This window comes from Camelus bactrianus, chromosome 7 (assembly GCF_048773025.1).
Source record: "Camelus bactrianus isolate YW-2024 breed Bactrian camel chromosome 7, ASM4877302v1, whole genome shotgun sequence".
Lineage (NCBI taxonomy): Eukaryota > Metazoa > Chordata > Mammalia > Artiodactyla > Camelidae > Camelus > Camelus bactrianus.
Window position 1 is genome coordinate 29,588,194 of NC_133545.1, and position 12,467 is coordinate 29,600,660.

Here is a 12,467-nt window from a genome sequence, read left to right on the forward strand (position 1 = left end):
CATATCACAGATACAAATACCTTTCTAGTTGATCATTAGCCCTTTCTCTGGAGGGATACCTACTGCTATAAAATGCCAAAAATGCCTTTCTATTGTTAATTCTTCAACTTTCTTTTATTGCTGAAATTCTAAATAATTGGGTAACCACTTTAACTCTCAAAATATCCCTGAAGCAATGTTTGCAAGAAATGAGGAATTCCTTTTGGTTGTCATGGAGATATTTCTAAGGACAGAATAGAATCCAGCATTGAAATTTAATTCTTATGATAAATCACCTGGCAGTCCTAGGACAATTAGTAAGAAATAAAAGTTTGGCAATTAACTTTTGAGTTTCTACTGTGTTGACAATTAATCTTTAGTGTTTAGGTCTCAAAACCTCTTTTTTTTTTTTAATGCTCTTGAAAACACAAAACAAATACGTTTTACGGTGAGGGAATAAGGAGGAATCTGAATTCACTTGACTGCTGTGGCTATGATCTCAAATTATCTGGGAGAGAAGACGGGGAAGAAATATATGTATAAATAAGATAAAACTTGTGGTTAGGGCCCCAAATTCATGACCCTGAACAAAGTAATTTTGTGTAATATATCTATAAATACATAAAAGCCAGATTCCCTTACCTCACACATAGAGTTTTACTTCTGATTAATTTGCTTTAGAGTTTAATTTTCTTTAAGAAGGATGAATACAATTTAACATGAGATTATTTCTTACATAACATGAGATATGTGGTTTTCTCCCCATTTAAAAAAAATAGCCAATTCTATAGTTTTTTGGTATACTCACAGATTTGTGTAACCATCACTACAACCAATTTTGGCATATGTTCATTACTTCAAACAGAAACTCCACACCACTTAGCCATCATCCACCCCATCCTCTCATAGCCTCCACATCCTGGCAGCCACTAATGTACTTTCCATCTCTATAGATTTTCCAATTCTAGACATTTCATGTAAATGGAATCATACAATATGTGGTCTTTTGAGACTGGATTCTTTTACTTAGCATAATGTTTTAAAGGTTCATCCATGTTTAAGCATGTTATCAGTATTTCATTCCTTTTTATTGCCAAGTAATATTCCTCTGGATAAATTTTATTTATCCATTCATCAGTTGATGGGCACTTGGGTTGTTTCTACTTTTTGGCTATTGTGAATAACGCTGCTATGAACATCTAAGTACAACTTTTGGTGAGAAAATGTATTTTCATTTCTCTTGGGTACATACCTAGGAGTGGAAATGTTGGGTATTATAGTAACTCTACATTTATTAACCTTTTGAGGACCTGCAAGACCATTTTCCATAGGAGCTGCACAATTTTACATTCCCACCAGCAACGGATGAGGATTCTAATTTTTCCACATCCTTAGTGACATTTATTATTTTCCATTTTCTTGATTATAGCCATCCTATTGAGTGTGAAGTGGTACTTCATTGTATTTCATTGTGGTTTTGGTTTGTATTTCTCTGCCAAATGTTTCCTTAAATTAGGTAAAAGACAAGTTTACTTCTGGAGGTTGACAGCCATTACGCCTGCCTGAAACTGATACTTGGGCATCACCTGATCAGTGTCCCATCCCATGTTCTGGAGAACATACCTCATGATCAGACTGGACTTTTACAAAACAGGAATCTAGAGCGGCTGGAGGTGCGGCAAGGGTAAAAGGAATAAAAACGGATTCTCACGAGGAGAATTAAAGTGGGAGATGCAGCACATTCCCCAGGTGCTACTTTATTTGGAAGATTAAAGTGAATTTTCCTTTTATAAGAACAGAAAGTATACAATTCTTTTTCTAGGCAAATAAAACTGAATGAGGCCTTTGATAACATCTAGAATGATATCTAATTTGAAAGTTAAGAAAAATAGAGATTTCTATTAAGGAATAAAGAAAACTTCATTTTCAGTGAAAAATGATGCAGACTACTGGAGTTTGAGATTCAATGAGATAAAAATGTGAACTGAGAGAAAAAAAATATGAGAGAAGGTAATGGCACCATTAATAAACAAACTGGGGTATAACTGGATGTGACCCAGGGAGTAGGTCTGCTTTCTCTATAGTTCCCAGTGTAGATCTGGCACAGAATAGGTTTGAAAGGTGTATCTATTGCTTAAATATATGAACAGACTGAAATAAGAAGCTCACTTAAGCCTTGATGAAGGGATGATTTTTTTAAATGTTTCAGATATTTAGATAAACTTCAAGAGTTTGATTTGCATTTTCAAGGCATGGCTTCTGATGTCGCTTGCTTCTTGCCTGCTGCAATAGACTGGATGTTTATATCCTCCATAAATTTATCTATTGAAATCCTAATCCCCAGTGCAATGGTTAGGAGATGGGGTCTTTGGGAACTGATTAGGTAATGAGCGTAAAGCTCTCATGAATGAGATTGGTGCCCTATAAAACAGACCCCAGAGAGCTCTCCTGCCCTCTTTCCACCATATGAGGACACAGCTGGCCTTCACCAGACACCAGGTCTACTGGCATCTTGATCTTGCCCTTCCCATCCTCCAGAACTGTGAGAAATAAATGTTTGTTTTTTAAGCCACCTAGTCTACGATAATTTGTTACAGCAGCCTGAACTGACTAAAACACCAGCTTTAGATTTATATATTCTGAAGTATGTGAGAGAAGTTGGTATTTGTTCAGAACGAAATCAGATATGAAGAGTTTTGTTTCAACCAAGGTAAACAGCGAGTTTCCTGGAATAGAAAAAAATGAAACCTAAGAAGTGGAAATCGCTGATTGGTGCTGACAACTCAAAAGTAGTAAGACAAAGTACCAGGTGGCAAAAGTTGAATTAAATTAATCTTTACTCTGTTCTTTCATTCTTTTTGGTAAATGGGCACAAGTGCTTCCACGCCAACCTGACACTACAAAGGCCAGGTATGTACGAAAAACAAAACAATTTTCTTTATGATTACAATACTGATGTGTATGAGTGTTTCAATTTTTTGAAATGAGTCAAAGTGAGTTGAAATGAGTCAATACCAAACTGAGGCTTTTGTAAAAAAATTTCAAGCATCTAAAAACCAAATACGCTAGTAAATTTGTAAAAACTTAAAATCCAATACTTTCAAATTAACATTCCAAATATGACTATAGGATTAGCCAATCTATACGTTGAGTATATCTGTCTGAATTTTGAAAAAAAACTACTGATAAATATTTTTCATGTTTTAAAATCTCTCTATTTTTTCAAATAAGCACCCAAACAAGAAATTACAGTTATTCCCGCTACAAAACAAACAAACAAACAAAAGCTTAGCATTTTCCCCATGGTTTCAAATATTTATGTTTTAAATTTCCATGCATATAATAGTGTATAAGATACATGTATTTCAAGAGCATTCATTAACTCATTTTAGGAGACTACATGTGAACTGGGTTTAACTTTTTGCTATCAACATAACTCTGAAATATTATTTATAATAGGTTCTTTTTCACATGAAAGAAACTTCAAAACCCATGAAATATATTTTCTCCTAAAGAAATATGCCAAAGCTACCATTCTTTAGGGATATAATTAAATCAATGATGTACACATTAAAAAAAAAGGCAGATAATATTTTCATCTGAGCATTTTATAAAGGAGACAGGTAAGATAGCAATCCCTGAAGAGAAATGTTCAAGTTCAAGCTTCATTTGGCTGTGTCTCTGATGGCTGCTCACAGCCTTGATATATTGATGATCTGTGCCTACATACTATAAAACAGCAGTATTTCCAAATGTAACGTATGCTGCAGGCTTCCAACACAAGCACTGACATATCATGATGGTGGCACAGGAACCAAACAAATTTGGAGACAGGAGGTCAATAGATGAATTGATTCTTCTTACTGGAAGTGAGTAATTATTATCAAGTTCACCAATTACTAACATAATCCTTTAAGTAATGGTCATAAGTAATGATCACAAGCTAAGGATATCTTTTTAGGTGATCCTTACCTCTTGAAGTTTCTTGCTTAAGGCCAACTAGTCCAGTTAAGAGGCACAAGACAAAAGGGGTAATGAGTGGTACCAGCATCAAGGAATTGGGGAGAGGGGAAAGGGGGATGGAAGAAGAGCAAGGATGATGCCAAAAAACCCAATGACATCTGTGATAGAGCCCAGACAGCGGCCACTGTATGGAGGCGGGGTAGCTGCCCAGTGAATATGGAGCTGAACTTAAAACAAGTCTTGAAATCATCTCCCCACCTCCACTCCACCCCCATCCACTCATTTTCCTTGGCCTGACGGTCATGCACAAATATTTTAATAGCAATGCCTTGCATTTAGAGATTAAAGGCCTTATATAAGTGCTGTAAAAAAAAATCAAGCAAGCATTGTTTTTAGATGTGGATTAGACGAGGAGCTCAGAAGGGGAGATGGGGCAATCCCTGTGATTAGTCCTGTGATCATCATGAGTATCCCGCTTCCCTCTCCCACGTAGCCCTGCACACTTCGCGCATGTTCCCCTGCCCTGTTCTTTTCTACATCCCCTCTCTCCAAAATGTGTAAGAAGGCACTTTCTTACTGTTTACTTATACTATTTCAAACATTGCTATCATTTTATTTTACTTCAAAGCATCCCAAGAGAGTGATCACACAAATAAAAACAGTTTTTGAAATCCGTATCTGTATTGACATGGCTATACAGAGAAACTTGAATATAGATGTACATACACAACAGCATACTTAGACATAGCTGCACCTGTATATGTTTAATGTTAGAAACATGTCAGAAATGTCTTCTCTGCCATACATATAATATTGTTAGCTAAACAATATAATTCTTTCTAATCAAGTAACCACTGTGAAATACCTGATTCACTTTGCACCCGACAGCTGGGGCTGAAGCTTGTATTCCCAGCCAGAGCTGAACATAAGCACAATAGGAAAGGCAGAAACAGCTGCAAACTCTTGGGAGAAAACATTTGCAAAGCAACTTTGCCTTTGGGCTTCAGGGTAGGAAGGAAGTAAAATCATTTTTCTGTTCCTTTTCATGTATGGCAGCTGTCTTTGGGGAAAAAAAATTAAGTCCATTCTATTTTGTAACAGAAACTCCATACTATTATTAAAACACGGGTTGTAGAAACTTAGGCTTGGCCACAGATTTAGCACTTCAGTGCAGTCAAAACATTTACAGAACTTGGTAAGTTACCGCTTGGATAGATTAAGTTAGATGGTCCCCAAGTTTTTGCTGCACTCTTGACTCTGCCTCCAACATTATTTGCTGTAAACAAACTAGATTTCAGTAATGTTGATTCCTTGATCTTTCAAATGGTTTAGGTTTATTTGCATAAAATTCTTCTGAATGGAATTCTCTCAGGCAAGTGTCAGAGAAACAGTTCCTCTCTCTGTGGATCTCAATAGTCCTTTGTCTTTATGTCTTTGGCTCCTGTACTTTTGGTATCAGGTACATGTTTTTATCTCTCCTACTAAAATTTTAGTTCCTTAGAGGCAACTTCTGTGCCATTTGTTTAGTAAAGCAAAGTTAGTACATTCCTGATATATTTGATGAATTAAGAACCACTTGGTTAAAAAAAAAATCAGGGACATCAGTGTTTTTCATAAAATAAGTATCTTTCATCTTCTGTGTTTTGGATGTACAGGTATACTATAGCTTCTTTTATGAAAGTGCTGGGAGATAAGAATAAAACATTTGCTACAGCATTTCCGTTATAATGAGACTGATATATAACATATCACTTAGGTTGTGGAATCTGTCACACAGCAGAATTTACTCAGTTATTAAAGCAATCTATCTAAAAACGGAATTTTATTAGAACTTTAGAATCTGGAAAAAGGCCAGGAACCCTATGATGTGAAAAAGTGTCAGGCCTAAAGTGACTGTAGAAAGCTTATTAATGTGCAACTGGATTGGTGAGGTAATAGACAATTAAGAAAAAAAGAGAAGCAGAAAAAAGATAAAGGGAAGCAAATCCACATAGTGAACACAGTAGGAATTCAAAAGATTCTAGCTTCTCTCATTCTCCTTCAAATTTTTTTGGAACTCTACAGAATAATATCAATGTAAACTAAAAACACATATAAATACAATATAACACTATACATTTTACAAGGATAATAAGGTATGACCATATTTCAAATATATTGAAGTGCTTATCTGTGTGGGAGGAGACTGGGCATCTCCTCTTCAGATTCTGAGGAGTTAAGGACAGAATTAAATGGTCTAAAGTGGCTAAATAAGAACACTGGGCTGGGAGAGAGAGATGGGGGGAGAAAAAGTGTAGTTAATGGTGAAGCAATGGGAGGAGGGTAGGCTGAGTGTGGGAACACTGAGATAATAGGATCTATAGGATTTGTTTTGAGATGGGAAAGCTTTATTTACATGTTTTACGACTTTGAAAAAATTCCACCATGCCCGCTAGTACAAGAAAAACATGATTTAAAATATAGTAATGACCAATATCCAAGCTGCTATAAAGATAGTGGTAATTTTTAAAAATATGTTTTGTAAAGAATACAGATAGAGAAAATACAGATAGGTGAGTCACAGGAAAACATCATCGTCCTCAACCAGTTTACTAGAAGTCATTGTCTGACAAGGATGTTAATTACATCAGGTGATTATGAAATAAACATCCCTCTTTAAAAGAAATTTCTAGTCTTGTAGAAAGTCACATTTCCACAGATGCCATTGTCATTCTGCATTAACCAAGAATCTACTAATGAACTCATGTTGAAAGCACTACCAATAACAGTTAAAGCAGTAAAACAGACCCAACACAAGAGCATTTTAATTTCTGCAAAGTGCTAGGGTGTATCTAGGAAACACGATAACTGCAAGTCTGAAATGTGAACTTTCATTGCATGGAAATACCATTGCTATCCATTAAAAGCATTTCTTAACAAAATCCGGATCTTTTTTTTTTTTTTTTCCAGTGTTTGCACTTCTTTGTGTCTGACCCCATCATTCTGCAGAATCAGGGGAGCTGGAGTTACAATGGGATTCTGATGATAACGTCCCTTCCTAACTCCTGCCAATATTTCTCAATGATGTGAATGTTTCTCCTCATGGAGACGCACGGTTCACACAATAGCTCTCCTTTGATCTGTAGCTTCCCTTGAAATAGGAAAACATCGCCTGGAAGTGCTTTAATTGTTTCATTTTATTTTCCAATCATGTGATAGAAATCATGAACGGAAAATGAAAACCCAAACCATTCCAGGCAAGAAAATGAAAGCAGCCACATTTAAACTGAAAGCTTCAAGAATTTAACAAAAATAGGCCATACACTTCATAAAAAGTGGATCGGGTTTCATTATTTTGCTTCAGTCTGTGTCTCTAGCTTCTACTGTGATTTCCACTTTATAGTATTTGCAAATACCTTGCTGCAAAAACAGAAGGAAATTAATTGCATAACACCAGATAAAACAGACACAGCCAGTCTCAGAAAGCATGTACCTGCATGAAGCGACCCTCTGACGTCCCGAGATTAGCGATGGTGAGGTCTCCTTTAATGAAGGTGGATATGGATGTTAAGAGGACCTGGTTGAATTGGCCCGTGAATAAGTCAACGCGCTGCAAAGCAGTGGTAAACTCCGTTCGATATTCATCATTGCGCACTTCACAGCCCGATGAATTTCTCAAAAGTGTCTAGAATAAAATATGGTCATAGAAATAACATGAGTCCAGATGTGAGCAAGCTGGTAAAAAACTTTGTGTCTTTTCAGAACTCGGATTGGAATGGCAAAGGAAAACTATGCAAATAGACAAATAGGTCCAGATAGGAAGAAATAATTCTAGTGACCTAAATGAATCCAGTATCACTAGGTGCTGCTGTGTATATATAGACTCTAAAACTGAGGGCAATTCTCACCATCACAGTTTGTGCCATGGTCAAAATAAAAATGGAACTTAGCTGGTGCCAGTAGAAGGAAAATAAAACTATTAATGCCTCAGCCCTGGACAAGAAGGTAACACTTCTAGCAGGAAAGTCCAATGAGATGAATTTTAACTGGAATAATCATGTTAAAGTCACACTAGGACATTATATTTTAAAACGTGTGCCTCTGTGCACTGGTGTGCAGTAAGGTGGCGAAGAGTGATGGTTGACAGATGATTCAACAGGAGGCAGCAAAGCAGACCCCAGAACCAGGTGTTGCCTCCAATACTGGTTCCCTAGTAGTTATTTGCTTTATGTAATTTCTGTAATCTCCCTGTGCTTGTGAAATTCATGTTATCTCTGTTTCAGTTCCCCAATCTGTAAAATCTAGAGTATTACAGAAATGTACCTACCTTACAGAGCTGCTGTGAAGATTAAATGAACTAGTTTATAGAAATCTCTTACACTAGAACCCTGGACACAGAGAATACCATTAAGTATTTGCCCTCATTATGGTGAAAGGCTCAAAAAAATGTAAAAGTTGTACATCAAATGCCTCAGTAACCAGCTTACTAAAAGGCAATTACCAACCAATCACGTATTTATCTCTTAGCTGTAACTTCAAATGGAAGGATTTTAAAAATATTATTCACTAACACATGACAGTTAAGCACTGTGGATCCCTCCCTTCACATAGACACTTCAGTTTCCTTGTTTCCTTCTACTACTTAGACTGCAACACCTGTCTCCTTTGCAGGACCATCTGTTCCTGGCTCTCAGTGTTAGGGTTTCTTAAGGCTCCATTCTAGGGCTGCTCCTCTGTTCACTCCTCACAATCCCCCACTAGGATATCTCAGTTTTATTCTGTGATGTCTATTACTATTTAGTTGACACACACGTGTACCTTCAGGCTACCCTGGTCCTCTGGGCTGACTGTGCATTTATCAAACTGCCTATGAAATCTGCACTGAGATGTCTCAAAGACCTCTCATTATTACAAATAAAATAGGACAATAATAGAAAATCTCTAATCTTCAACTCATTTTCTTGCATTTGTAGCTACATACAAAAGATGTGTAAGAATGAACTTTTTCTCTCTTTTTCTTCCAAGTTAGACTTTGTTTTCCTTATATGTCTTCTTGCCTCCCATTATCTGCCCCAAGCTTACAAATTTGTAATTATCTTGTCAGGATAGTCAGGAGCTTGTCACCCTATCTGTCATTTATAAACTCTTAAACTACCCCTATTCCTGAAAAAAAAAAATAGCTTTAGTGACATTGGTTCATATCGCCACACTCATTCTCCATCTACCCATAAATGTTTTACTTTACTTGTTCATTCATTCAATTAATATTTATTAAACATCTACTATGTGTGATACTTCTACTACTAGCAATACTAGTGGTGAACAAGCAGGGTCCCTGATCACAGGGAGCCACTTGGGAGAAGTCTCACATCACTCATGTATCACACAAGCAAACAGTAGTTGCTGCTGTAACTAGTGGGATTTCACATAGGTAAATGGTGAATGCTACAATTGAAGCATTTGACCTAGATATTTGGGTCAGGGCAGGCCTTCTGAAAAAAGCTGTTTTATATAGCAACAACTGTTTCTTCATTTTAAATGGTGATAAATTAGCAAACAGTCTCAGAGATGCCTAACCTAGTAAGATGTTCCAGTTCTAGACATTTTTGATGTATCAATGAGTACTATTTCACTATTTAATTGGAAGCTTTTCTTCACTGAAGTGCTATAGATTGCTCTGAGGAACAGCACATAACTGAGATGTACCATCAATTCAATAGTAACCGATTAGTTGGTAATTAAGTTTCCATTGTGTGATCAATCATCCACTTTGCAGAGAGAGCCAGAGCTAAGGCAAGCTTCTTAAAGGAGCCAAGACCAGTTCTAAATCAAAGGCCAGCTGGAAGTGGCTGCTCTTCAGAGTCAGCTTCTGTGGTTTTGTTCCTTCTCCACTTGTTCTTACTTTTTCCCTATGCCTAGGTGGCATTCTGGGAACTTTAAAGCCTCGGACTTGACGTGGGGTTCAGTGCTAGTGAAGATATGAATTCATTAGGAGATATAACAATTTGCCAAGTGTGGAGTAGAGTCTTAGGTTGTAAACTAGTGTTAGCCTACTATCAACAAGAGGCTAGGAATTGTCTCATTCATCTTTTATACCCACTGTGTATCATGCCTAACACACAATAGATATTTGACAAAAGCCTGCTGAAAAATTACTGCATTTGCAAGGTAACCCAGGGACATAGTCTGTCTGCCTACCCAGCTTGCTTTGTGGTTTGCCTTGCAGAATGGAGTGATCTGGAGAATGGAGGTGAGGTTCATCTCAGAGTGTCTGCAAACCTGCAGGAACTCCCTGATCATTTCTAAATGGAGAGAGAGTAACAGGACCAGAACTTTACCTTCCATATGTCTGCTTTCTCACATGTAAGGCTTAATAACTATAGAACTCTGCATCAGAGTTAATGTAATATTTATATTGCACACTTCAAGGCTTCTCCTTCAGGAAATAGTAAAGTCACTAAATGGTACCTTCTTAAGGACTGATAGGATTAAGTTATGCCTCTATTTCCTCCCAAACAAATTACAAAGTAAAGGAACACCGCACAACATTGGAATAGTATCTATGGAATTCCGTGATTTTGAAAAGCTGTGCAATTTGGAGTCAAAAAAACCCTATGATGTCAGGCTCAAGTAGCATTCAAATTTCATAAGCCAGGGGACCCTCACCTTTTTCCTTTTCATTTTTTTTTTTTTTATTTTTTTTTTTAGTGGAGGTACTGGGGATTGAACCCAGGACCTCACTAGTGCTAAGCATGTGCTCTTCCACTGAGCTATACCCACCCTCCCTTTCTCATTTTCTTCACAGCTGAGGTTTGCAGGAGACAGGTAGGGGCACTAGCTTCCAGGAAAAAGTAACGTTCCAGTGCTTACTGCAGGAGAGGGGACTACTCCATGTCTCTTCCTGAGAGAATCCTGATAAACTCTATGCCTGGGGTCAAGGTGTCAGGAAGCAGCTTACAGAGCTGCGGGTTGTCTTTGCGCTTGAAAAGTAGAAGTTTAACTATTGGGACCCTTGGTTTAAACTCTTAGCATTACAAAGGTAAAGCACCATGCAAATACAATGAAATCTCCATCTGATTCACTGTGCCCTTATAGATAACCAGTGAATGTGTCTGTTTTTCCTTTGTGCAGGGAAGATGGGGTGACTTCTCATCACTTTACACACAGTTAGTTCTGGAGTGTGACATTTGTGGTGGGCTTGGGCCCAGCTGGAAGAACAACCACAGACCTGTGCCCAGGGGTCTCCTTGCCACTCATGCTTTTCTTAAAGCCAAGAAGTCTCGTGCTTTGTGGTAAAACTGAACACAACTGGTGGAAAGCAGTTCTCTGATACAATAGCTGCTTTGGGGCACTGCAGAAGAGTCTACAAAGTTTCACCCCAGCACCAGTTGAGGATCCAGACTAATGCTCTCCCCTTACTAACAAAGGGAGGAAGGAAGGAAGGAAGGAAGGGAGGGAGGAAATCAATCTTTACCCTGCACCTACACTGTGCCAGGCACTGAGGTGGGCATTTTCACATACAAGCAGGCTTATGGCAACCCTCTGAGGTTTCATCACACTGAGTTTCAGGAGGAGGAGACCCAGGGCATCCAAGGGTGGCAGCCACAGGTTCACACTGGAACAGGCATTCAAATTTATTTCTCTCTGATTCTCAAGCTCGTGAATTTCTTTTGCTACTGTGTACTATTCTGGGCAAAGTTCCGAGAACTGCACAATTACAGAAACTGGAAAGTGCCTTAGAGACCATCTTGCTCTAGCCCCTCATTTTATGTATGAGAAACTGAAAGTCAGGGAATTATAATTTTAAGACCGTTGGAATCACTTAACAAAAGTCATCATTTATCATGTAAACCTACAAGTATTCAAAGTCAGAAATGTAGATTTGCCCACTCCTGATTCTTTTTTGGAGAGAAAGGCAGGAATTAATCATTATTTTCTGGACAATGGCACAGAGATGACCACTAGCATTTTGGACTGTTCTAGTCAGTGTGGTTCTCAAATCTACTTCTGTTTGTCATCTATTTTGGTTAACGAACACTACCATGTTTTCATTCTGGTAACTTGAAATTTTGGCCACCACCAATTCCTCTTTCTCTAGGAAAGTCTTGATGAACTTTGCTCACATCAAACCAGCTGCTAAGTCTTGATGAACTCTGTCTGCACTGTGTCTCCCACGCGGCCCTCCAGCCACTCCTGCACCCCTGCCCCGGCTAGGTGTTCCACATGGCCTTCCTGTCTCCCATCTCATCTGCCTTGAAACAGTTATGGGCTATCACTTCCTCCTTCAAAACTTTAGTTGCTTCCCAAAGGCCTGCAGGAAAAGTCCAAACTCCTTAGTATGACATCCAAACCTGCCTTGATTTACATTTTTAGTCTTTTTTTCCATTAATGCATTAAGATTTCCATTAAGATGGCCAGGTGACCATCTAGGACACTGAATGAATCTCAGAGTGGCAGTCTTGACACAAGACCCTTCCCATTCTTGGATTCTTGCACGTGCTTTGGCAGCTGATGCCCCTTCCCACTGGTCACTGACTCTCGCTCTC

The 12,467-nt window shown here is 38.1% G+C and overlaps 1 protein-coding gene across 3 annotated transcripts in view; it reads right to left on the reverse strand.

The window, feature by feature from the left end:
- The window catches only part of MET (MET proto-oncogene, receptor tyrosine kinase), a 106,277-nt gene that overhangs the window by 49,096 nt on the left and 44,714 nt on the right, over window positions 1–12,467 (reverse strand). For all 3 annotated transcript variants that reach the window (XM_045511130.2, XM_010947627.3, XM_045511129.2), the window contains one exon: window positions 7,415–7,606. In XM_045511130.2, the coding sequence (XP_045367086.2) occupies window positions 7,415–7,606 (192 nt within the window). The remainder of the gene's footprint in view (window positions 1–7,414; window positions 7,607–12,467) is intronic.